The sequence below is a fragment of the Sorex fumeus genome, unplaced genomic scaffold, assembly GCF_029834395.1.
Source record: "Sorex fumeus unplaced genomic scaffold, SorFum_2.1 ptg000092l, whole genome shotgun sequence".
NCBI lineage: Eukaryota > Metazoa > Chordata > Mammalia > Eulipotyphla > Soricidae > Sorex > Sorex fumeus.
Genome location: NW_026606149.1, coordinates 10,461,488 through 10,486,434, shown reverse-complemented (window position 1 = coordinate 10,486,434; position 24,947 = coordinate 10,461,488). Strand labels below are relative to the sequence as shown.

The 24,947-nt window shown below is 64.0% G+C and overlaps 2 protein-coding genes across 2 annotated transcripts in view; one reads left to right on the top strand and one right to left on the bottom strand.

Annotated features, from left to right (window-relative positions):
• The window catches only part of MBP (myelin basic protein), a 36,250-nt gene extending 35,888 nt beyond the window's left edge, over positions 1 to 362 (top strand). The window contains exon 10 of the mRNA XM_056131492.1: positions 268 to 362. Coding sequence (XP_055987467.1) covers positions 268 to 312 — 45 coding nt within the window. The 3' untranslated portion in view covers positions 313 to 362. The remainder of the gene's footprint in view (positions 1 to 267) is intronic.
• A 6,946-nt stretch (positions 363 to 7,308) lies between these two features.
• The window catches only part of ZNF236 (zinc finger protein 236), a 35,920-nt gene continuing 18,281 nt past the window's right edge, over positions 7,309 to 24,947 (bottom strand). The window contains exons 10-30 of the mRNA XM_056131506.1: positions 24,308 to 24,511; positions 22,851 to 22,992; positions 21,948 to 22,208; positions 21,200 to 21,435; positions 20,906 to 21,004; positions 19,700 to 19,851; positions 18,622 to 18,725; positions 17,801 to 17,952; positions 16,463 to 16,675; positions 14,189 to 14,471; positions 13,420 to 13,523; positions 12,397 to 12,762; positions 11,648 to 11,793; positions 11,314 to 11,557; positions 10,771 to 10,950; positions 10,026 to 10,210; positions 9,352 to 9,483; positions 9,067 to 9,264; positions 8,251 to 8,380; positions 7,923 to 8,099; positions 7,309 to 7,837 (exon numbers count right to left, since the gene is read on the bottom strand). Coding sequence (XP_055987481.1) covers positions 7,713 to 7,837; positions 7,923 to 8,099; positions 8,251 to 8,380; positions 9,067 to 9,264; positions 9,352 to 9,483; positions 10,026 to 10,210; positions 10,771 to 10,950; positions 11,314 to 11,557; positions 11,648 to 11,793; positions 12,397 to 12,762; positions 13,420 to 13,523; positions 14,189 to 14,471; positions 16,463 to 16,675; positions 17,801 to 17,952; positions 18,622 to 18,725; positions 19,700 to 19,851; positions 20,906 to 21,004; positions 21,200 to 21,435; positions 21,948 to 22,208; positions 22,851 to 22,992; positions 24,308 to 24,511 — 3,833 coding nt within the window. The 3' untranslated portion in view covers positions 7,309 to 7,712. The remainder of the gene's footprint in view (positions 7,838 to 7,922; positions 8,100 to 8,250; positions 8,381 to 9,066; positions 9,265 to 9,351; positions 9,484 to 10,025; positions 10,211 to 10,770; positions 10,951 to 11,313; positions 11,558 to 11,647; positions 11,794 to 12,396; positions 12,763 to 13,419; positions 13,524 to 14,188; positions 14,472 to 16,462; positions 16,676 to 17,800; positions 17,953 to 18,621; positions 18,726 to 19,699; positions 19,852 to 20,905; positions 21,005 to 21,199; positions 21,436 to 21,947; positions 22,209 to 22,850; positions 22,993 to 24,307; positions 24,512 to 24,947) is intronic.

Sequence of the window (24,947 nt, the reverse complement as noted above, 5' to 3'; positions counted from 1 at the left end):
CCCAAGGGGCCCCGATCCCGCTCTCGATGGGGTGCCCCCAGGTGCTGGACGAGTCCACGGGGCTGTCCCCACGCCTGCACCATAGGTCGGGGCCCAGGCAGGGAGGGTCCGGTCCGCACCCACTCCACACCCCTCCCACTCCCGCCCCCCACAGCAAGGCCAGCCAGTGCGGACGCGCCCGGACCCCTCCGTCACCCCCAGGGTCTCTCCCTGGACAGTCCCAGGCCCCAGCCCCGCTGCCCCCTGACTCTGCTCCCCTCTCTGCAGGGAGGAAGAGACAGTCGCTCGGGGTCCCCCATGGCTCGACGCTGAGGACCGCCCCGACCCCCGCTTGTTAAGCCCCCGCAGCCCCTAACTTCCCCTGCCGACCCCCCACACGCACTCGGGGGCACCCACCTACTGACACTCTCATCCCTCTGAAGACGCGGCCACCCTGCCCCCAGGTGGCCTCTCCCGGGGGTCCCGCACCCCTGCCCCCGCCTGCACCCTGCCCCCGGCTGTGGGGTGCGTCCGCGAAGACGCCCCGCGGGACCCCAGCCCCCCCCGTGCCCCCACCCCAGCTTCCATTCGCTTTGGGGCGGCGCAGACGTCACTGAGGGTCTGGTACGTCGTGAGGCGCGACGGGCGGGCGCGGCACAGACGGGGCGGCCGGGGCCGGTGCCGCCCACGCCCAGGCGATGGCGAGCGAGAGGACGAGGAGGCGGCGGCCTGCAGCGGGCACGGGCACGCGGGGGCAGCGGGACAGCGGCCGGGCCTGCCCCGAGCCCAGCCGGACGCGGGAGCCCGCAGAGAGCGTTTCGGAGAGTCGTCCCGCCCCGCACGGGGACAGGGCAGAGAGCTGGTCTAACGCCGCGACACCCCTAACGGACTCACCCCTTCTTTCCCGGGCGCACCCCCCTTAGCCCGCGCTAACCCGACCTAACGCTGCCCGTTCGGGGCTTTTGGAACGTCCTGTAATCCGCGGCCTCCGGGAGGAGAGGCTGAGACACACCGAAGAACCTTCCAGAAACAAACCCTCCCGCCCGTCTCTGAGCGGGACGTTGACTGACTGAGTGACCTCCCCGGTGGGGAAAACCCCGCTGCCCGCGGCCGGGGAAGGGCACCGTGTCCACGTGGGACCGTAATAAACCGTTACTGGCACCACACCGTCTTCTGTGTTGGGCTGTGGGGAGCCACGGCGGCCCCCGGTGACGACGGTGCCTGGAGAGAGGGACCCTGGCGAATGCCAGCGGGCGCTTTCGGAGAGTTCACCAGAACCCAGGTCCCCCTCCATTTGCGTCTGCCCCCAGCCCCGCTCCCTCTGCCTCCATGGCTGTGGACGCCTGCGGTGCTCACTCGGTGGGAGAAGGTGGGACGGACCCACCCAGGGGCTCGGGCACCTTCTAGAAAGGCTGGCAGGCCTGGAGTCCCAAGGGCGGCTGCTGAGGACTCCGCGGGCTGAGGGGAAAACAGGGTGAGAGAAGTTGAGGAGAGAGCTGAGGGGAGAAGAGAGCTAAAGGGAGAGAATGGGGCTGAGGAGAGAACGAGGCTGAGGCGATATCTGGGCTGAGCAGAGGATGGAGCTGAGGGGAGAGAAGGGGACTGAGGGAGAGACTGGGGCTAAGGGGAGAGAATGAGGCTGAGGGGAGAAGGGGACTGAGGGAATTGGGCTGAGGGGAGAGGACGAGGCTGAGGGAGAACACGGCTGAGGGGAACAGGGCTGTGGGGAGAATGGAGCAGAGGAAGAACAGGGCTGAGGGAACAGGGTAGAAGGGAACAGGGCTGAGGGGAAAACAGGGCTGCAGGAGAGAACAAGGCTGAGACGGGAAACAAAGCTGAGGGCGAAAGGGAGCTGAGGGGAGAAAATAGGGCTGAAGAAGAACAGAGCTGAGGGGAGAATGAGGCTGAGATGAGAACTGGGCTGAGGAGAAAATGGGACAGAAGAGACAGAATGGGACTGAGGGGAGAGAACAGGGCTGAGGGGAGAAGGGGGCTGAGCTGAGGGGAGAATGGGGTCGAGGGAAGAGAATGGGGCCAAGGGAAGAATAGGGATGAGGAAGAGAACAGGGCTGAAAGGAGAGAACAGGGCTGAGGGGAGAAAAGGGAGGAGGGATGAGCAAGGCCGACGTGAGAGCTGGGCTGAGTGGAGAATGGGGCTGAGGAGAGAAGGGAGTTGAGGGAAACTGGGCTGAGGGGAGAGAATGGGGCTGAGGAGAAAATAGTGCTGAGGGGAGAACATGGCTAAGAGAACAGGCTGAGGGGAACATGGCTGAGTGAAGAGTAAGGCTGAGGCAAGAATTGGGCTGAGTGGAGATGGAGCTGAAGAGAGAGAACAGGGTTGAGGAAGATAATGGGGTTCGGGGGGAGAACAGGCCTCAGGGAACAAGGGGGCTAAAGGGAATTGGGTTGCAGGGAACAGAACTGAGGGGAGAATGAGGTTGAGGCAAGAAATGGGTTGAGTGGAGAATGGGCTGAGGAGAGAGAACAGGACTGAGGAAAAGCATGGGGCTGAGGGGAAAAAATGGAACTGAGGGGAGAGGAGACTGAGGGAATTGGGCTGAGGAGGAAAAGAGGCTGAGGTGAGAACTGGGCTGAGCAGAGAAGGGGCGGAAGAGAAAGAATGGGACTGAGGAAGGCAATGGGGCTCAGGAGAGAGAGCAGAGCTGAGGGGGAGAATGGGGCTGAGGGGAGAGAATAAGGCTGAAGGGAAAACAAAGTCAAGGGGAGACGGGAGCTGAAGGGAGAGAACAGGGCTGAGAGATTAGAATGGGCCTGAGGGGGAACTGGGGTGAAGGGAACAGGGCTGAGGTGAGAATTGGGCTGAGTGGGGAATGGGGTCAAGGGGAACTGGGATGAGGGAAGAACGGGACTGAGGGGAGAGAATGGGGGTGAGGAAGAACAGGGCTGAGAGGAGAACGGGGCTGAAGTGAGAGAATGGGACTGAGGAAGAACAGAGCTGAGGGGAATAGAGCTGAGGTGAGAACATGACTAAGGCAAGAACTGGGCTGAGCAAGAAATGGGGCTGAGGGGAAGAGAATGGGACTGAGGAAGAGAATGAAGCTAAGGGAAGAATGGGGCTGAGGGGAGAGAGAACGGAGGAGAGGGAGGACAGAGTTGAAGGGAACAGGACTGAGAAGAAAAGGACTGAGGGAAAACGGGGCTGAGCAGAAAATGCAGCTGAAGAGAGACAGCAGGGCTGAGTGGAGAGATCAGGGCTGAGGGAAGAAAGGAGCTGAGGTAAAGGGAGAACAGGGTTAAAGGGAGGGAATGGGGCTGAGGGGAGAACAGGGCTGAGGAAGAGAACAGGGCTGAGGGGAAGAGAACAAGCCTGAGGGAGAGGGGGTGGATGGGGAGAATGAGGCTGAGGTGAGAATTGGAAAGAGAATGGGGCTAAGAAAGAAACTGAGGTGAACTGCGCTGAGAGAACAGGCTGGGGGGAAAACCAGGCTAAGGGGAGAATGGGCTGAGGGGAGAGAATGAGTTTGAAGGGGAAATGAAGCTGAAGGGATAGAAAGGGGAGGCTGAGGAAGAGCAGGGCTGAGAGGGAAACAAAAGTTGAGGGGAGAGAACTGGGCTGAGCAAAGAGAGCAAAATAGAGCTGAGGGGAGAAGGGAACTGAGGGGAGAAAATGGAGCTGAGGGAGAACAGGGCTGAGGGCAGAGGGGGACAGAGGTGGAGAATGAGGCTGAGGTGAGAACTGGGCTGATTGGAGAATGGGGCTGAGGAGAGAGAATGGGGTTGAGGGGAGAGAACAGGGCTGAAGGGAGAAGGGGGGCTAAGGGGAGAATGAGGCTGAGGCAAGAACTGGGCTAGGTGGACAATGGGGCTAAGGAGAGAGGACGGGGCTCAGGAAGAGAATAGGGCTCAAGGCAAGGATGATGCTGAAGGGTGAAGAGGACTGAGGGAACTGGGCTGAGGGGAACAGGGCTGAGGGGAGAATGAGGCTGAGGCAAGTACTGGGTTGAGTGGAGAATGGGGCTGAGGAGAGATAATGGGGCTGAGGGGAGAAAAGGGAACGGAGGGGAGAGAATGGACCTGAGGAGGGAGAACGAGGCTGAGGAAGGAGTGTGGAGCTGAGGGGAGAAAACGGGGCAGAGGAGAGAACGGGGCAGAGGGATGAGAATGGGGCTGAGGGGAGAGAGGGGCTGAGGGGACAGCAGGAATCTCCCCACCCGCTGCAGGCTGCAGACTGGGGCTCAGCCAGGGAATGAGGGGCGGCTCCCCCCCAGCTCCCCGGGCCCACAGAACAGTCTGGAAGTGGGCGGTGGCTTCTCAGGTTGCGGGCCCGAGTGGCCCGTGCCAGAAGCTGGGGTGCTCGTAACGGGCAGGTCCCCGCATGCTCCTGCAGCTTCTCTGTCATCTCCCCAGATAGTGTGGAGGGAGCACAGGGGGCGGAGACAAGCGACTGAGGGCCAAGGGTCGCTTCACACTGGGAGCCCTGGGGGCGGGGGCCCTGATGAGGCCCAGCGCCACAGAAGGGGACACGCGGGCTGTCGTCCAGCACCTGAACTCCGCCGATAGTGACTGGGCTGGGCGCTGTGATGCGGGAGATGCAGGAAAGAGCCACCGGCACACCCGTCGTCTCCACAGCCAAGACCAGGGGTGCCCCGGTCCCCCCTCACTGCCCCGATTCTGGAAGCCACTAAGAGGCAGCACCCCGGGAGCTGGCTCTCCACTCCCACGTCCCTCCGATCAGCAGACACAGGCGAATGTCCCCCAGACATCGACACGCCGGCCCTCACTCTCAGCAAACTGCTGCACACGCACAGCCCACGGACCTGCCGTGGCCCTAGATACCCACTTCTGAGACAGCACTGGGTTAAGGAAACAGCATCCACGTCTGCGCCACCAACAATTCTGAGGTTCCCGAAAGAGCTCTGGGTGGGAGCAATAGTAGCAGGCAGGGGTTTGCCTGACACACAGTTGCCCCAGGGTCCCTCAAGCCTCCCCCTGGGTGATGTGACCCCAAAGATAAAAAAAAAAATGTGTCCAAGACAAGTCTGAGCCACGGTCACTTACTGGACCCAGCATGCATCTTGGCGGGCTGCACAAGTTCTGCCACTAGGGGGCAGCTGTGTGCCCTTACCTGAGCCCTGCCTGTGGACCACGCACGTGTACACACACCAACACACACGCACACCCCTTCCGCTCACCAAGGTTTCTGTCACTCACGCACAGGCTTGGCTAGCTCGGGCTGTGGGCAAGACCTGGGTACTTGGCAGGAGCCTGACCAGCGGCGCCTGGGTCCAGGTGGAAGTGGTCCCCAGACAGACGAGAGTCCAGGCCCGCCGGGAACGGGCACCCGTGTGCACGCGTGCTTCACCCTGCCGGGGGACGGGCCCGGGGCCTGCTGTCTGGGCTCCCAAGGCCTCATCTGCTCCTGGCTGGACACGCATGGCCACTTCCACGTGGCCTCTCCTGCTGCCCACCATGGCCTGCACACAGAGCCCTGCTGGGAGAGGACACTGTCCCCAGGCCCCGGGTCTGACCCCACCAACGCTGCTGGCGGGGACTTGAGCCAACAGCCGGGTGGCAGAGCACAGTGACCAATACTTCAGAGGAAAAAAACTGATCACATGTCCTGACTTCATTTTTTGTTTATTGTTATTCCAAAGCAGATTTGCTATGAGACTCTGAAAATACAGGTATCTGCCCTCGAAACCCTGGTTATGCAGGAGACTAGACTGTCTTGTCAGAAGACAGGTCAGCCGGCGCTAAGGCCAGAGGCGGGCCCGGACACCAGCACAGGCCCAGGGGAAACTGTGCCTGGATGAAACCTGACATTTCTGAGGAATGTTCCCCAAAGAAGCAGCATTGAAGAGTCGGAAGAAAATCAAACGAATCTACTGATGTCCTTTTTTGCGAACTAATTCTCACAAAAGATTATTCTTTTATTTTTTTAACCAAAATAAGAATAGGTTTTAAATTCACGTGGTAAGGCCTTACTTAGCAGGCAGCTCACCGATACAGTTCTCTTGACTCTGCTTTCTGGACGATTAGGAACGGGACCCTTGGAGACTGTCCTGAGGTGGCATTTAATGAGGAAAACCAAAATAAATTAACTTGCAAGAACAAAAATTTTTAAATCCGATCATTTCAACTTTGGGGATATTTGTTCATCAAAATCAACATTTCTAAAATATTTAAATATAAAATTGTAAGGAAAAAAGTGCATTTTAAAAAGTAGAACCTTTAAAACTCTGGCACAATCACCATTGTTCTGAATATACTGACGACAGCCAGGTACACACAGTAACATTCATGAAAAAACTTAGGACATAGAGTAAGTCCAGTATCACAAGAATCAGTCAAATAAGGCTTTTCCCCCTTAAAAAATATGCGATACACAAAGCAGTTTGATAAAAAGTAATATTATTTAACAGTTTTCTGACTTAAATATTTTCACATAACAAAAGGGTTTATATCACCATCAATATCACTTATATACAGATGCCAAAAGTGAACAACAAAAAAATCAAAAGATGCCCTTTCAAAAAAATAATGGTGAAAAGTCTTTCTTCAGAATGTACAAAGTCCATACAACATTTATAATAAACTACTCTCTTCGGAAACCAGGGAGGCAATGAGAGAAAATAAAGGCAATTATTCTTCAGGAAAACGAAACCCTCGCCACAGAGCATCCGCTCGTCTCCGTGACAACGCAGGGGCCGTCCCCACGCCCGAGCCCAATACTGACCGGCGGCGCCCGGGCGAGTGCGTTATTTACAAACACTGTCAGCCACACAGGGCCGCGCGTCTATGTACACAGGTATTCTAGAGAGAACATATAAATAACGGCCAAGGAGAGGTTCCCGTCGAGTCCAGAACGTTCCGTCTTTGGAATGCTGCGGAGGACGCGCCCTCGGCCCCGGCACGGGCTGGGATTTGGTTTGCGACAGGTTTAATGTGGCACCATTGATGATACTAAGGAATTCCCTGAAATGAAAAGTCCATCTGCCGACGCACGAGACGGCGGCGGGGCGCACGAGGCCTCTTCGCTCAGACTCTGCAGCGGCCCCGGGGCGGCGGGTGGCCAGGGCCAGGCCACCACCCTCGGGCCTGCAGCGTATGGCTTGTGCTTTCTGCGGCCGCCGGCCCCGCGCGCCTGAAGGCCCGTCACGAGCAGGTGTGGCGTCACCGCGAGGGACACGCGACCCTCATCCCGTGTCAGGTCTGCTCCCTCCCCGAGTCCACACCCGGACACTGCCTTTTGGTTCTGATGGCCACTCGCCGTGGTGGAGAGAGGGTGGCCCCGCCACCGCCCAAGGTGCCAGCGCGGGCAGCGTGCCGAGTTCCGTGCCTACCGACTTCCGAGTGCCCAGGACGCCGCCCCGGGCACCGTCCCCAGCGGGTCTCGCGAGCTCTGCTTCTCAGAACGGGAAGCACGAAGGAAACGCGGGGCCTTCCCACGTCGGCTTCCCTCTTTGCTGAGACAAGGAAATCACACGACACGATAGCAGGGTCCAGTCAACTGGCCGTGGAGGACGCAGGCAGCAGCGCCGCCCGTGGGAGTACCTGAGTTCAGTGATTTGTGGACAAGCGACAACCACGTGTTCACATTTCCCCAGTTTCTTCCCTGCAGTCTCTGAAAGACAATGATTCCTTAGGTAACGGAGAGCTAAAACGTTGCCGCGGGAACGTTCTCAACACCTGAAGCTTCGGGGGGCGGGGGGCTCCACGGGCCTCGCTCTCCACGCCCAGCAGCTGCAGCGTCAGGGTGGGGTCCGGCGGCGTCAGAACACGTCGGTCAGCGCCTGCCACTCGCTGGCCGACTCCTGCACCACCTCCTCCAGGTGGAGGGTCCGGCTCAGCTCCTCCCCGGTCTGCTCCTGCGGGCCGGCAGCCGCCTGCAAGGGGCCTGCGGCGGGAGACCGTGACGGCGTCAGCCCCGCGGCCGGGCCGCCTCCCCTCGCCCCCGCCGCCCCACCCGCCCGGCCGCTCACCCGCGTAGCTGTGCGCGCGCCGCATGTGCAGCTTCATGTTGCTCTTCTGCGTGAAGCCCATGGCGCAGTACGCGCACTTGTAGGGCCGCTCCCCCGTGTGCTTCTTCATGTGCACCTGCAGCGCGCTCTTCTGGTTGAAGGCCTTCTCGCACAGCGCGCAGTGGAACGGCCGCTCGCCTGCGGGAACGCGCACCGTCAGGCCCCGGCAGCGCGCTGGCCACCCGGGCTGTGCCCGAGCGAAGGACTCGGGCGCCCGGGCCGCGAGGCCCACGGGCTGAGCGCGCGTCCCGCCAGGGTCACGGCTGCCCAGAGCGCCGCGCGGCCTCACCTGTGTGGATGCGGCTGTGGCGCTCCAGCTGGCTGGGCTTGGCGAACGCCTTCTCGCACGTGTCACACTTGAACACGCGTGGCTTCTGTGAGCTGAGGGAGGGGCCCGCCTGGTGCGTCTGCATGTGCTCCTGCGAGGAGCGAGGACAGCGCTGGGGGCTGCCGATCCGGGTCAGCCCGGGTGCCCGGTCCCTCGGCCCCCAAGGCCGGCCCGGGCTAGCAGGCAGCGGGTACCCTCCCTCCCTCCCTGGCCGATGGACTGTCCCTGTGCCCCGACGCTGGGGCTGCCCCCGGGACCCTGAGCGCACCAGGACAGCAACCCCATGTCCGGGGGTCCATGTGCATCTCTCACACCGCCTCCGACTGTCCCCGTGGGGGAGGCGGGCTCTGGGGCCGGCCCGCTCACGGTGTCTCTTGTTACTTCCTAGCACGACCTAAGTCTCTCAATCCCAAACCTTGTTCTGGAGGGAACCAGGGCTGGCAGCTGGGCTAGGGGTCGCTCCTGGCTCAGTGCTCAGGGGGCCGTATGTGATACCAGGGGCTGAGTACAGGCTCCTGCAGGCTCCAACCTGCCGAGATATGTCTCGGGCCCGAACCCCAAACACAACAGCAGCCGGGCTGTCTGTGAGGCACGACGCCCCGCCCTCGGGCCTCAGGCCTCTCGGTCCCGCCGTGGCCCCCACAGCCCCTCTCCCGAGTGGGCTAGCCCCCAGCCGCACGACCGCGCCGCCACACGGGCCCCAGAGGCGGGGAGCATGAGGCCAACGGGCCGGGCACTCTGAGGTCCCCCGCGGAGTCTGGGCCGGGGCGTCCGTACCTTGAGGTGCGTGGCGCGCTTGAAGGCCTTCCTGCAGAGCGCGCAGACGTGGATGCGCTCCCGCCCGTGCGCCTCCCGGCTGTGCTGCAGGAGCAGTGCAGCCGACGGGAAGCTGCGCCCGCACTCGGTGCACGGTTGCAGCCGGCCCTCCTTCTCGGCGGGCCCGCCCGGGCCCAGGCTGGTGGCCACGTCGGCGACCTGTGAGGGGCACAGGGGCGGGGCTGAGCCCAAGATGGCGACGGAAGCCCCCTGGGACAGGGCCGGGCCGGGGGCCGCCCCGGGTACCTGGTAGGCAATCTCCTCGCACGTGGCAGACGACGGCTGCGAGGTGTGGCTCACCAGGATGACCTGCGAGGAGCCCGCGGCGCCGTGGCCAGAGAGTGCGGGGTCCGTGAGTAAGGCGGGGAGCTGCTGGCCCTGCAGAGACCACGCGTGTCGGGGGCAGCCGCAAAGCCAGCGACGTGCGCTGTTCCGTGGCCTCACGCCTGCCACGCCCGGCCCAGTACGGGCTGCAACCACCTCCCAGCCCACGCCCCGGCCCCAGGGAGCAGCAGAAGCAGAGCAGGGCCAGGGTGTGAGGGGCGCAGACCGCTCACAAAAAAGAGGGCCAGGGCGTCCTTCGAAAGGAGGCCCGGCGGCCGTGCCAGGGCACCCAGACCCGCACACTGCACAGGGCGCCCGACCACTCCCGCCCTTAATGAGCTTCCCACGGCTCAAGGGCCGGGGAGGGGAGAGTCACCGCCAGGAAGGCAGGACAGGTGCACGGCCAAGGGCGCGTCCCTGTGCCAGAAACGCCCGGGGAGGCCGGCCTGGCCCTCCCCCGCCAGCACCCGGGCTTCTGGCTTCTCCTCCCTGCGCTCAGCAGTGGAAACGCCAAGGAAGGGACTGTCCGGACGACAGGCGAGAGGATGGGGGCGTGGATGGGGTCTCCGGGAGCCTTGCACAGGGCCTGCACCCACCTGAGAGGCAAGGTTGAGCGTGACCGTGTCCAGCGCGCCGGAGAGCAGGCCCTGAGTGTCGGCCAGGGTCAGCGTGAGGCTGGCGTCTCCGCCCACACCCGAGGACATGAGCAGGCTCGGCGCGGGCACGGCCGACGGGGACAGCGGGGTGGCTGGTGGGAGGCTCCCGGCGGCAGCGTTCAGCTCTGGGAAAGGGACAGAAGCCAGCTCAGGGGGTCACGTCCCGCCCCGGCCAGCAGGGACTCTCCTCCCGGGCCAGGCTCCGCCGGCCAGTCAGCCCCTTCCTGGGAGACAGAGACAGGGAAACATGGCCCACCCACTGCCGAACTCCGACGGTGATTCTCAGAATCACGTCCTGCCGAGACCAGCTGGGACCCCACTGGGACCCCAAATGGGACCAGCTGGGACCCCGCCGGGATGCAGTCGGGACCCCATGCACCTCAGGAGGTCATCAGCAAATTGCAGGACAGGGAAGGAGCCACAAGTCCCCCTCGCCCAGTGGCCCCAGGCCGCCCAACACTCAGCCCACCTTCCACCGCTCTGCCCCGGGCACGGTGACAGGAGAAGGGGCCAAGGTCCCGGCACTGCCCGGAACGACCACTCTGCCTCCCCTCCCGGGCACATAGCCAATCCCGGGGAGAGGCAGAAGCACCCAGAGCATGCGCAGTTCCCAGGCAGGGGCCAGTCCCAGGAAAAGGTGACACAGAAATCATGAGGAAAGACGCTGGCGCCATGAACCACTAACCAGAGATGGTCAGGGTGATTTCCTGAGGAGAGCCCGAGGAGGACACGGCGGGGGGCCCGGCAGCCTGCGCCAGCACCTGGCTCAAGCTGGAGTTATTGATGGTCAGGGTGATCTCGTGGGGGCCGCCGGAGGTGGACACCAGGCCCTGTGAGGTCATCACCTGAGACAGGTCTTGGGCTCCTGGTCAGCATGACAAGAGAACAGAGTTACAGAGTTGCGCTGGCTAAGGGCGGCCGGGGCCAGCCCAATGCTCCCTGAGTCAGTCCCGGCCTGGAGAGGAGCAGCCCCGGGGGAGCCCAAGCCAGCGCGGCCATCCTGTCCCTGAGGAAAGTGAGGCCTGAGCACAGGCCGCGCAGGTGGCCTCAGCCAGAGCCGAGCTGCCGGGGCTGAGTGGGTTTTGCTTAGTCACTGGCCACCCTGGCGAGGTGCTGGGCTGACCCCAGCTCTGCACGCGGGGACTAAACCCGGGTCAGCCGCGTGCAAGGCCAACGCCCTCCCGGCGGGCCCCGGCCCCGGTGCTGCCAGCGGATGGTGGCTTCTTACCGGTGCTGCCGGCGGCCAGCACACAGTCCTGCTCGGACAGTGGCCCGATGGTCAGGTTGGCGGCCGTGACGGTGGGCTGGAGGGACAGGCCTGAGATGGGCTGCAGGACCACGCTGGCCGGGACCGTGCTGTCCGGGGTCTGCAGGGAGCTGCCACTGGGGGGCGCCGCGCTGGACTCCCCGGACAGCTGCTGGGCCAGCAAGTTGCTCTGCTGGAGCGTCTGCTGCAGAATACTCGGGTCAATCTGGAAAGCAGTGGACACGGGTGTTGGGGAGGCAGGGGGCAGGCTCACGGCAGCGTGGGTGGGGGACGGGGCCCCACGCGGGCAGCGCACCTGTAACGTGATGTTATTGATGCTGGAGGCGTCGATCCCGGAGATCTGGACGTTGGGCCCCACCAGGTTGGCGGCCAGCTGCAGCTGGATGCCCTCCAGGGTGGCCAGGCTGCCGTCCGTGAGGGACACAGTCCAGTCGCCGCTGGCTACAGGGAGGAGAGCGAGCGACAGCCGGTGATCACGAAGGCACCTCCTGGCACGCTGCACGGGGAGCCCACAGCTGCGGGGGCCAGGGCTGAAGCAGCGTGTGGGCACAGCTGCCCCCCGGGGACCAACAGGAAGTGGCCGCAGCCTCCGGGTACAATGCGGGGCAGCGGTGCCCCCGTCTGCATCCAGGAGGTAGGCTGGCGGGCCGGAAAACAGGTCGGGCACCTGCCCTGCACGCAGCCAACCCAGTTCGATCCTGGGCACCACAAATGCCCCCTAAGTCCAGCCAGGAGGGACCCCTGAGCACAGAGCCGAGACTCAGCCGAGCACTGCCGGGTGTGGGGGAAGTCAGACTCCTGGCAGGGTGCGGGGCTGTGAGGCGCCGGCGAAGCCATGCCACGTTCCCCACGGGCCCCACCAGCCAGAGGCCACGGCTGCTCTGCCTGCTTCAGGGCCCGGCGGCCAGTGCGCCTGGGCTGGGAGAGTGCCAGGGAAACCCGGTCAAGGACGGACCCAAAGAGCTGAGAGGGGGCGGGGACGGCGGGGCTGGGGGGCGTGGGGGTGCCCGCGACGGAAGAGAACTAGGCCCGCGGGTGCCTTACCCGACATGGACGCGGGGAGGATGGCCTGGCCCACCAGCCCCGGCTGGAGCAGACTCTGGTCCAGCTGCCCCGTGAGGACCGAGTTGTTCATGATGAGGACGCTGGAGTCGGCGGGGGAGGGGCTGAGGAGGCTCCCGGGCGGCAGCCCCTCGGGGGAGCCCCGGGCCACGGGCTTGCGGGCCTTCTTGGGGTCCCCCTTGTAGTGCAGCTGCATGTGGGTCTTGCGGCGGCCAGACGTGCGGAAGCGCAGCTCGCAGTGCGGGCACTTGAAGGGCTTGGCGCCCGTGTGCAGCCGCATGTGCACCTTCAGGCTGCCCTTGGTGGAGAAGGCGTTGGAGCACACGTGGCAGCTGAACAGCTTCTGACCTGCGGGGCGGGCGAGCGGAGACGGTGGCGGGGGGCCCCACTGAGACCCCCTACAGGGAGTCCCGGGATCCCGGAGGCGACGGCTGCAGGGCTCAGAGTCTCCGGTCAGCGCCCCCCAGCCCGTCCACCACACTGCAGGCCAGTGCTCTCTTGCTGTCTGTCTACACTACAGGCCAGTGCCCCCCAGGGCTTTCCGGCCTGTCTACACCGCAGGCCAGCGCTGACCGGCCCATCTGTCCACACTGCAGGCCAGTGCTCTCTTGCTATCTGTCTACACTACAGGCCAGTGCCCCCCAGGGCTCTCCGGCCTGTCTACACCGCAGGCTAGCGCTGACCGGCCCATCTGTCCACACCGCACAGACACACAGGCAACACAGACCGTGCTGGCATGTAGGGCCTGGGCCGACACCACCCCGGTGCGCGGCAGGCCGGTGGTGTCTGGGAGCCCTGAGGAGGAGTGCGAGGGGCAGCTGACACCTGCCGCTGCCCCCGGCTTGGTTCAGTGCCCGCACCCGCAGATCGGAGGGACTCATTCCACGTGCCCCCAGTCAGCAGCCCGCACAGGATGTGCTCCTGCCTGGCTCCCGGCTCCTCAGCGCTCTGCCTCCTGGAGGTGTGCCGGGCGCAGGGGAAGGGCGGTGGAAGGGCCGCACCCACCTGTGTGCGTCTTCACGTGGCAATCCAGCGTGGACTTGACCGTGAAGCTCTTCCCGCACTCGTCACATTTGTACGGCTTCTCCCCGGTGTGGATCCGGACGTGCCTGGTCAGAGAGCAGCGCGTGAGCGTCCTCTCACCGCACAGAGGACGCTGGGGCTCTGAATGGCCACTAGCCACGCGGACAAAGACCTCACGCGGACTCTGGGCTGGATGAAATTCGTGAGATGGAAATGTTTCGCCGAACTCAACACAGACACATCACGGACGCCCCAGTGACTACCCCAGACCCGCGGGACAAACGGAAACAAAGCGGCTGGGTGCCCGTCAGAAGGCAGGTGAGAACTGCCGGGCGCCCAGCAGGCTGGGGCCAGCTCAGGGGGTGAGGACGGGTCGCCGGCTGCAGCCACGCCCCATCGTCCGGACTGTCCACAGGCGGGACTCGCTCATGGCGCGCTGCGCCCCAAGTGTCCCCGGCCCCCCTCTGCCCACGCCCCCTCCCTGCCGACACGCTCACGCCTCGTCTCTGCGGCCTCCCGCTCACCCGGCAGCTCTGGGCCGAGAGAATCAGATCAGACGGAGAACTGACCCTCCCTTCTCTTACCCCCACGACCACCGAGCCAGGCACAGCCTCCAGGAAAGCGAGTCCCGGACCACGAAGGAGCTCCGAAGGAAGCCTCGCTGGGCCCGAGGGCCGGGCCGGGCAGGAGGCCGCGAGCGAGCGTGTGCGGCTTCAGCCCAGCCCGGGTGCGCGGCGCGGCGGTGACGCACCTGACGAGGTCGCTGGGTTTCTTGAAGCTCTTGGGGCAGTACGAGCAGCAGTTGGCGTACTTGGGCTCGGCCTCCAGCTCCGCCTGCCTGTCCTTCATCTCGCTGATGCGGTCCTTCTCGGCGGCCGACTGCACGAGCACCTGCTCGGACACCGTGGCGCTCTCCTGCGGCCGGATCCTGGCCAGCTGCGCCGTCTCCTCCTCCGTGAACGTGATGACCTCGGGCCGCGCCTTCCGCAGAGCGCCTCTGTCCGAGCTCTCCTCTTCCTCCTCCAGGCACATGTCTGAGTGAACAACGAGGGAACCCCAAAACTAAAAACCAAGTTCCTAAAAAAACGAGATAGTGCGTCTCAACGACGACGGGAAACACAGCCGAGCTGCCACGAGAGGTGAAGGGTCTTGGTTCCGCCGAGACGCAGGCTGCGGGTGGGGCCGGCTGGGCGGCACCAGCAAGGACACGGGGGACCGGGTCGCGAGAACACAGCGCCCTCAGGGAGCCAGCCCCGCAGCCAGCAGGCGGCCGCAGTGACGGGCTCATGGGAAGGAGGAAAAGGCAGGACTGGGTGGCCGCCTTCAGCCGAGCGTGCGCACGCACGGGGACGACGACGGGCTGCCATCAGGTGCCAACGGAGAAGGACAACCGTTTAGCTGGTTTCGGCTGAAGGCACGATGGCTCAGTCTGAGGAACGTCAAGGGAACGGCGAGCGGCCTGGACAGTGGCTAAGCCCGAATCAGTGACGTCTCACGCTAGCTGGGTGGTTTTGCTTAGAATAAACGGGGAAGGGAGGGGAGAGACAGGAGGGGAGAAGGAGAAGAGGGTGGGAGAGAGGAGACGGTGGCCACGGAGGACAGGCCCAGAAAGGAACTCCAAAAGGAAGTATGACGGATGAACCTTGAGTTGACGTGAACGAAACCTACAGAGACGCGGGGCAGTGGGAAGTGAGCGGCAGAAATGCAGGGGGATCATGCCCTGAACTTCAAAGTGACCCAGAACACAGCAGACAGAGCGAGAGCAGTGACAACAGAAGGAGCGCAACAGCGGGACAGCAGGACAGCCAGCCAGGACCAGGGACGGCCGGAGACAAAATCCAGGAGAAACCGGGAGACAAAGTCCAAGAGACAGTCAGAAACCAGGAGATAGTCAGCGACAGAGAGAGAGAGAGGGACAGAGAGAGGGAGAGAGCGAGAGCGAGAGAGCGAGAGAGCGAGAGAGAGGGAGAAGGAAAGGAGGGAGAGAGAAAGGGGGAGAGCGAGAGGGGCACAGGGAGCGTGTCAGGTGAGGAGGGGCCGGGGGACACTGGTCGAGGTGGTGAGCGTGCGCTAAAACCCAGGCACCATCATGATCATCTTAAAAACGAGCCTGTGGAGTCGGGGCAGGGCTGGGGGAGGGACCCTGACGTGGGGGGTGGGTCTGCAGCTCCTTGAAACTCCGTTACTGCCCCTCTACGGAAACAGGAGCGGGGAGCCAGACCCAGGACACAGTGCTGCAGGGGCTCCCGCCATCAGGATGGCTGCAGACAGAGCCCTGGCCCCGCCCGGCTGGGAACGACTCCCAGGACGGGTGTGCCTGCAGCGGCCACTCAGCACAGCGACCTCACGCCCGGGCCTGCCGGAAGCCAAGAGCAGAGGTGCCGAGCACTGCTGCTGGGAGACGTGTGCTCCGGGCAGTGCCCACCGGGGACCCCTCTCAGTGCCTGAGACCAAGGGCAGAGGAAAAGCGCCCGTCGGGCAGGGAAGTGGGGCCTGAGGACGGTGGCCGCAGCTGAATGGCCGCTGTGGGTCCATGTCGGGAGAGGTCGCGCCACATCGTGCCGGGAAGGCCCGTGGCCTGACTGAACCTGTGCCTAGAGCAGCCCTCAGCGGGGGACATGGAGGGTCCCACTGCGTGGAGCTCAGTGTCTCGCTAAAGCTCCACCCTCGCACCTGCGTGTGTGCATGTATGCAACTGTGTGCATGTGTGTGTGCAAGTGAGCGTGTGTGTGTGCATGGTGTGACTGTGTGTGACTGCGTGCATGTGCACCCGTGCGTGTGTGCGCGCATGTGTGTATGTGCAAGTGTGTGTGTGCATGTGTGCAACCGCATGAGTGTGCATGTGTGCAAGTGTGCACATGTGAGTGTGTGCGTGTGTGAGTGTGGGGAGGGGCCGTGCTGATCTCCTCGTGGGGGCAGGCTGAGGGCCCGCCATCCTCTCCTGCCTCCTGCAGTCCTGGACACCTGTCGCACTGGGAGCAGGACTCAGCCCCCCGGGGGCCGGACGTGGTGGCCAGCACTGTACCTCCTGATTCGGCCTCTCCCGTGGCCGCCGTTGCCGCAGGGGTGGCCTGGTGCCGCTTCATGTGCTTCTTGCAGTGGACGGTGGTGCGGAAGCCCTGCTCGCAGAAGGGGCACTTGTAGGGCTTCAGGCTCATGTGCGTGGCCATGTGCCGCGTGAGGCTGCCGTTGGTGGTGAAGGACGCGTCACAGACGCTGCAGCTGAACGCCTTGACGCCTGCGACAAGGGGACGGCCCTCAGCCCCTCGGCAGCCGGGACCCAGGCGCACCTCACGGGGGCGAGGGGACGTCCCGAACCCCCGTCTGGGGCCCAGCCCGGCCATGCCCTCTCCTGTCCGTCCTCCTCCCCGCAGCCTGGGCCCCCCGGGCGCCCTGTGCGACTCCCACTAGGTCGCCCCACAAAGCCTGAGAGAGGAGAAGCCCCTGGGGTGCGACCTTCTGAGGAGAGCTGGGAGCTGCAGGAGCTAGGCACCGCACACCTGCCCTCGTCCCTCCCGCGCGGAGACAGTGCTCCCGAGCACCAACGGGGACCACGCGTCGAGGTGAATGTGGGGGGCATTTATACCTTTACCGTCTTTATGGGGGGTCTTTATGGCACCCCCAGTAATGCTCAGGGGTTACTCCTGGCAGGCTGGGGGGACCACACGGGGCTCCAGGAACCAAACCCAGGTCTGGCACGCGCAAGCAGGCGCCCACCCGTGTCTCCAGCCCCCTCGCCCTTTACTTCCTAGCAAAGTGCTGTGTGGGACGCGGATGGACAGAACCGGGTAGACTGACACGACACATACCACTGTCCCACAGACACGTCACCGAGAGCGACTGAGACGAGCACCCTTAGAGCACAGCACACACGGGGAAACCCTTGCTGAGTCAACGGGAAGAGCACAAATAATCCACGACAGGGGCTGCTTCCACGGACAGCTCTCAGCCGGGAAACGAAGGGGACTGGGGGGACAGCGGAAGGCCGGAGAGCAGCTGTGTGTTGGGGGGGTCACCAAGTGCCCCCGCCATCTCAGAGCAGACCTAGGAGGGGCCCACAACTACTGTCGAGTGCGACACGAAAGCGAAACAGACAGAACATGAAAGAGTGCCGAGCAGCATCTGTGGTCACAGAGACGCCGTCGAGCCCGGGAGCGGGCAGCGGCCCCTCCCGGCACGGCCAGGACACGCCAGGACACACGGCAGCGGGGACAGACTCCCGGGGCAAGGCAGGCCCAGTCCAGACGCCACAGGCCGAGGTGACACGGAAAGAAGACCTGAGCCCCACGCGGGCAGGGGTCGCGGGACGAAGCCTGGCACAGGAAGGGGCGGCGGGAGGGACCTCTGGGGGGCAAACACGCACCCGTGTGTGTCTTCTCGTGGGACTTGAGGACGCCGGAGGAGACGAAGCCGCGGCCGCAGAGCTTGCACTTGTAGGGCTTCTCCCCGGTGTGCGAGCGCACGTGCTGCTTCAGGTGGCTGGACTTCTTGAAGCCCTTGCTGCAGTAGTCGCACCTGCCGCCACAGGAGACACGGCCGTGGCCTGGGGGTCGCGCCCCCGGCCGGCTCCTGCAGCCCCGGTCTCTGCTCCCGTAACGGGGGCACAGCGCGCAGAGAGCACCGCTGAGTTTCCCTGCCTCCGGGTCCGAGCACGCCGCGCAGATGCTCCCGGGGCTCTCGAGGCGAGTGCGCAGCACGGTCTGCACGGCTGTCTGGGCCAAGCCCCCGCGAGGCTCTTTATGGTCCAATTCCCGGCACCGCATACGACCCCGAGCCCCACCCTGATCCCAGAGCACAGAGCCGGGAGCCAGCCCTGAGCACTACTGAGAGCTGGCCCAACACCTCCCCAAAAGGGGTATAAATGTACATTTCCAAGTTTCTCTTAAGCATCATTTAAAACATCAAAGAAGCACATTTTTACCCTTTTGGGGGGAGGTGTTGGGCCAGCTGCACGCGGGGCGCCCAGACAGACACACGCGCCAGCCCGTCCTGGGCAAAAGCGCGTGTGACTGTGGCAGGACGGGAGCCAATGTGGCAGGTCCCACTGTGGGGTAGGGGTTGTCTCCATGCCGGAGCCCCCATCTGCAGGGCAGGCGGGTGGGGGGCCGTGCCCTCAGAGCCCCATCTGAGCCGTCTGCAGGGTGAGTGGGGCCACGCTTCCTGAGACCCCACGCAGGGACCCACCTGTACGAGCGCCGACTCTGGTCCTCACTGGCCTCCAGGAAGTGGGTGCGCGGGGCCTGCAAGTCCAACTCCTCCTGGGAGGACTCCTGGATCAGGTGAGGCGTCTGGAATGTGACAAGCACGGAGCAGACACCCTGAGCATGGACAGGTCAGCACAGAGAGCCCAAGCAGCGCTGACCAGCGCTGGCGGCCCTTTCCCAACTCCAGGCTCCGCGCGGACCCTTCCAGGAATCGTCCTAGGGCACACGCACAGTGCGTCCACACTGAGAGTGGACACGGGGCTCCTCCCTGGGAACGACGTCTCCGCACTCGGCCCGACAGCTGACAGGACGCCTCCCACGCCGGGAGCAGCAGGGCCACGGGCCTGACCTCACCGACACAGCAAGAAAGGGGTGAGGAGGTGCCCGGGGCCTGGGAACACCCCAAGCGCCCAGGCTCACTGGGGGGGACCAGCTACTGCAGGAGCCAGACCCGCTGGTAGAACCCCGGGGTGCCCAGTGAGGGGCCCGAGGGCAGCAGAGCCCAGGCGCTGGGGCCACTGGCAGCTGCCCACATGCCACGGAGCCACCGGAAACTCCAGGCTGGCGGAGGCTCGAGGCCCGCAAGCGCCGTCTTCAGAGAGCGAGTGACTGGCCGCTGCCAGGCTGGGCAGAGCGAGAGAGAGCGGGGGCGTCTGTCCTGCGCGTGTCTCACCCAGCGCCCCGCCGACGAGGGCCCAACGAGCGCGCAAGGAGAGACAGCACCGAACCAGGAAGGGAAAAGTCGCCATGCGAGCCAAAAAGGCGTCGCTTCGAAAACGATTTTCGGAAAAGTGAAAAGCAAAACTCAGAAGCCCCCCGCCCCCGACGAGGAGGGTGAACTCTGCCGCTTCCAGAGCGTGGCGGTGCCACCCGCGCTCTCTGGGCGGGGGCTGGGCCTCACCCCCAGCACCCAAGCTCCGGCTCCTCGCTGGGAACGACTGGGCCCGGCACCCGAGCGAGGCCCACAGACAAGAACGCGAGGGAAGCAGCGTCTCCGACGTCGTGGGACGAGCCCGCAGGGAACAGCCTCGCCCGCCGCCCCCACCCCGGGCACTCACCGCGTTCATGGCGTCAGCGCTGGGGACCGGAAGTAGGTTCTGCTGGTGGAAGCTGGCGGACAGGGCCTGGGACTCCAGCGTGCTCGAGTCCTGCAGCTGCTGGACCGCCGGGAACGCGGCCGGCTGACCGTAGGCGTCGGCCACCGGGAAACCTGCAAGAGCGTCCGCGTGAGCCGGGGGCCGCGAGCGCGAGTGTGGACGGGGGCACGTCCGAGTCAGCTGCGGGAGGGGCCGTGAGTGTGATCGCGAGGGGATGCGAGCGAGCTGTGTGGGGCCGTGAGAGTGTGAGCGGCCAGGAGAGCGAATTGTGAGGAGACGTGGGAGTGACCGTGAGGGTACTTAGGAGGAAGCTGTGAGGGGGGGTGAGAGCGAACTCTATGTGGCGCGTGAATGTGATCTGTGAGGGGACGACAGAGTTGGTTCTGTGTGGGGCCGTGGGAGGGACTGTGAGAAGACGTGAGTGATTATCGGGGAACGTGAGAGTGGTGGTGAGGAGATGTGAAGTGAGCTCCGTGTGGTATGTGAACGGGATCTGTGAGGGGACGTGAGAGTGAGCTTTGCATAGGGACGTGAGAGCGACTGTGAGGGCACGTGAGAGCGACTGTGAGGAAACGTAAGAGTGACTGTGAGGGGACATGAGGGTAATTGCGAGGGGATGCGTGAGTGAGCTCTGTGGGGGGACGTGGAAGTGAGCTCTGCGCGGGATGTGAGAATGAGTTCTCCTTGGGGTCGCGGGAGGGTGCTCTGTAGGGGACGTGAGAGTGACTGTGAAGGAAAGTGAAAGTGAGCTGTGTGGACCGTGAGAGCGAGCTCTTTGCGGAAGGTGAATGCGAGCTGAGAGGGGCCACGAGAGTGACCGTGAGGGGACGAGAGAGCGGCCGCTGTGCGGGAGGTGAGAGCGAGTGCCCGGAGCTGCAGGTGACAGCAAGCTCCGAGCCTGACCTGGAGCCAGGGCCAGGCTGAAGCCACGAGCGGGCGTCCAGAGGACGGGGCCTGCTCCGCACCTCAGTGACAGGGGCTCCCAGTCGCCCGCCCGGCCGGGAGACTCCCGAGAGGGGCTGAAGCGCTTCGTGGAGGATGCGCGCGGCCCCAGCAGCGCCCCCGTCGGTGCCCACGCGGACGGCGCCTGCCAGCGTGGCCTGGCCAGGAAGCGCCGGGGCCTGCCGGACAGAGACGCCCGGAAGGGCCACGGCGCGCGCCACTGACCTTGGGACAAGGCGGCCGGGGCGAAGGACTGCGCTGGCGCCTGCTCCTCGAACTGGCCGGCCGGCCCCGGCAGGCTGTGCTGAGGACTCACGAAGCGATCTGCAGGGGCACAGGGCGAGGCCCCGTCAAGCCCACCCGCAGCCGGCCCGCGCCGCCCCCACGTCCGTGCTCGCGGGGGCCCCGCCAGGACGCGGGCAGCCGGGAGCCGAGAGCCGCTCCCGACCCGGGGGCAGCACAGGCGACCCCCCCGCACGTGCCCGCGGCCGCGGGGAGCCGGACCACCCCGTGCCGCACCTTCGTCCCCCTCCAGCGGCGTCCCCGCCAGCTGCGGGGCCAGGCCCGGCTCTCCCGCGGCCACGACGTGCTGCGAGTCCAGCGCCAGCAGGCCGTCGGGCTGGGCGGCGGCGGGCGGCGGGGGCGCCGGCAGCTCGCCGCTCTCCATCTCCACCTGCAGGCTCTGCTGGTCCACGGCGCTGTCGTCCAGGGAGGCGGCCTGCTGGTGCTGCTGCAGCTGCTGCGCGAGCTCGTAGCTTCGGGGAGGCAAGCACACGCGTGACCGGGGCTGCCGGGCCGGAGCGAGGGCGGCTCGCGAAGGGAGGGTGGGCGTCAGCCGCAAGAGGGCGAGGCGCGGGGCGATCGGCCACGGCTGCCCGGGACTCTCCTCCCAGAACCCTCGGCACCTAGCCGTACCGGGCAGCCCTTGACACTGCCGCTAATCTTTCTGCTCTGCGTCTATTTAAAAGGAAAAAACCTCTTTTGCGTTTGCGTCTAACTTCTGACTACCCTGTATTTGGTTTTTGGCGGTGCCAGGAATCGAATTCAGGGCCTCAACAGACAAGGCAAGTGCTCTGGTCCTGGGCCGCCTCCGGGCTCCGGGTGAGCCTTTTGAGACAGGCCGAGAAGCATTTGGCCCGACTCCGGCTAAAGACATCAGAGGCAAAACCCCCCCCCGGAGCTGGCCCCGAGGGTGGAGAGCAGCCCGAGAGCCCGGGACGCGCCGCAGGTGACCCGACAATCCCTCCGCTCCCCTGGCCCCGCCCACCGGTGGGTCTTCATGTGCTTCTTGCAGTTGAGGGAGGTCTTGAAGGTCTTCTGGCAGTAGGGGCACATGTAGGGCCGCAGGTCGTTGTGGATGCCCATGTGGCGCCGCAGGCTGCCGCCCGTGGTGAAGGCGCCGTTGCAGACCAGACACTTGAAGGACTTGAGCCCCGTGTGCGTGCGCACGTGGGCCTTGAGCACGCCCGCCGAGACGAAGCCGCGGCCGCACTGCGAGCACTTGAAAGGCTTCTCCCCGGTGTGGGACCTGCACGGACGGCCACGGAGGCCTCAGTCCCTCACCGCCACGCTCCCACCGGCAGCACCTTCGCCGCCACCCAGACGGCGCCCGAAACGCCTGGCCACCCGCACTGACCACCTTCGGCCAGCACAGCCTGAGCTGCCCTCGCGCTCCAACGGGCAACACACTCCAGACCAGGAGGGGGGCTCAAACCCGGTGGCAGAATCGGGGCTAAGTATTTAAGTCAAGACACTAAAACATAAAAATGCCGAGTGTCACAACTGCGGGGCCTATGCGGCATTTTAAATACCAGGAGCTGATGCGCCCAGTCCCCCGTCCCGAACCACCTGACAAATCCACCAGACCCCCAGCCCTACAGGTGTTTCGATGCCCTGGGACCTGAGCAGCCCTACCTGTCAGGTGCTTATTATTATTACTATTATTATTATTTTGCTTTTTGGGTCACCCCCGGTGATGCTCAGGGGTTACTCCTGGCTTTGCACTCAGGAATCACTCCTGGCGGTGCTCAGGGGACCCTATGGGATGCTGAGAATCGAACCTGGGTCGGCTGCATGCAAGGCAAACGCCCTACCCGCTGTGCTATTGCTCCAGCCCCTACCCGCCAGGTGTGTAGATGCCCTGTGCCCTGGGTACTGAGCAGGGCCTTACCTGATGTGCTGCTTAAGGTGGCAAGATTTTTTATATGCGCGGTGACAGTAGAAACACTTGTAGGGTCTATCTGCTTCATTTACAAAATTATTATTAAAATAACTTTGGAGAAACTGGTTCCGTGGAATGGGCTGGATAAGACCTAGGAAAGAAAAGAAAACCAGGAAAAATCAACTCCCTGTCGAATCCATTCCCCCTGAATTTCCAAGCACAGCTACAGGAAGTTGCCGCCAACGGGTCGGCGCCAGCGGCCGCGGCATCAGACTCGCCCGAGCGCCTCTGGCTGGCTTGTCCCTTCGCCTTTCCGTCTCCTTCCGCTCTGGAGAAGGCCACGCTCTCTCTCAGACACACACTCTCTCTCTCCCCACTTGGGCTTTCTAAGCAAGTTTCAACAAAAATTACCCTGTTTCACGGAACAAACAAAACCCACAGTCACCGATCCACTCTCTAGTCACCCGAAACATTCTCACACTGCTCAGGTTCAGCGGAACCCCAGCCTCTGTCTTCACCTACTCCGCACTTCCAGGGAACGCACAGAGAGCCCCCCACCGCCAGCAAGCCCCTGCACCCCCACATCATCCAGCACCTGGGGGGGGGTGGCGCCCGCTTCCGGAGGCCAGCGGGGCTGAGACACTCCAAGAAAGGCTGCAGGCGGCCACAAGGCCTCTCCTACTACACGCCTCGTACCAGGAGGGGCGCACACACCGGACGCAGAGCGAAGGCAACCAATCCTGAGTGCGAAAATGCTGACACACAAGGCTTGACCCGTCACAGTCACCTCTTCTACAAGGGCTAAGTTGCTCCAGGGTGAGCTACAAGAATCTTCACACACTTCCTTCTGAGGAAATCTTTTTTGATCATTTTTAGTGAATCATAACGAGTAATACAAAATAAAGGCCTGCTGTTGGGGCACGCTTGGGTGGCAGCTGGGAAACTTGGAAATAATGGTGGTGGGAAGGTGTAACGGGGTGGGACTGGACTGGCGTTGGAATACTGAACGCAGCAAATCATGATTGACGACTGTAAAACAGAGAGATGGACAGGCAGGCAGGCTGGCTGGCCCCAGGCTCTGGACTGTCCTACACACGGACTATGGCTTTCCTGACTGCAGGTTGCTCTACAGTTTGAATCTGGCTACACGACAGTACGCGTGGTCTGAAATTCTTTCTCCCCCAGCCTGGTTTGCCGCGCCGAAGCCATGAACACAGGAGCTGCGTAAAAGCACGAGCCCGCCCAGCGGACCAAAGTTTCAGAAACTGTCCTAGGACACAGGAAAGCCCTCTTCGGAAGTTGCTCCCGCGCAGTTTCCTTCCCCCCGGTTCTAGCAGAACCGCAATCTGCGGTGATTCAAAGGAAACACGGAGCCGGAGAGCTGGCGGCACTCCTCAGCAGCCCCCTCCCGCCGCGCCCGGGTCCGGAGCCCCCGCGCCCCCCTCTGGCCAGCGCACGGCCCTTACCGACGTCGGTGATGAGGATGGGCTCCTGCAGAGGCACGTCGGGCACCGGGGCGCTGCCCTTGCCCGCGCGGGCCTTGGCGGGCTTCCTCTGGTGCCGCAGCCTCCGCAGCTCCGTGTGCCTGAAGTGGGAAGCAACGTGAGTCTTCCTGTGGCCTGAGGTCCGGAACTTTTTGTCACAGTGAGGACACGCGAAAGGTCTGACACCTGCCGGCAACGAAAGGACACGGGAGACTCACTCCAGCAACGTCTGCCGTCGGCACCCCGGCCGGCACTGCCGCGCAGACCCGCCTGACTCAGGCCGACGGCCCCGCGTTCGCCGTCACCCACGCCCCACGCTGCCACGACACGTGTCCCAGGAAGCCGTCCTGCGCAGGCGGCCTCAGCAGAGTGAGACACTGCGTCCTCTCAGGAGAAAGCCTCTGCCCGTCACGCCACGGACCGCTCAAACAGGGCAACGTCCGCTCTCGCGCCAGTGCCCCACGCAAGGGAAGCGCAACGGCCGGGCCGCGCTCACGACGGGTAATGACAATGGCAGTGTGCGACTGACAGTCACTTCCCTTGGGAGAGGAAAGCCCCTTCCCTCACGATTAAATCGGAAAATAAAAATGCAGACTTCCAAAGAAGGACACAGAAGTGACCA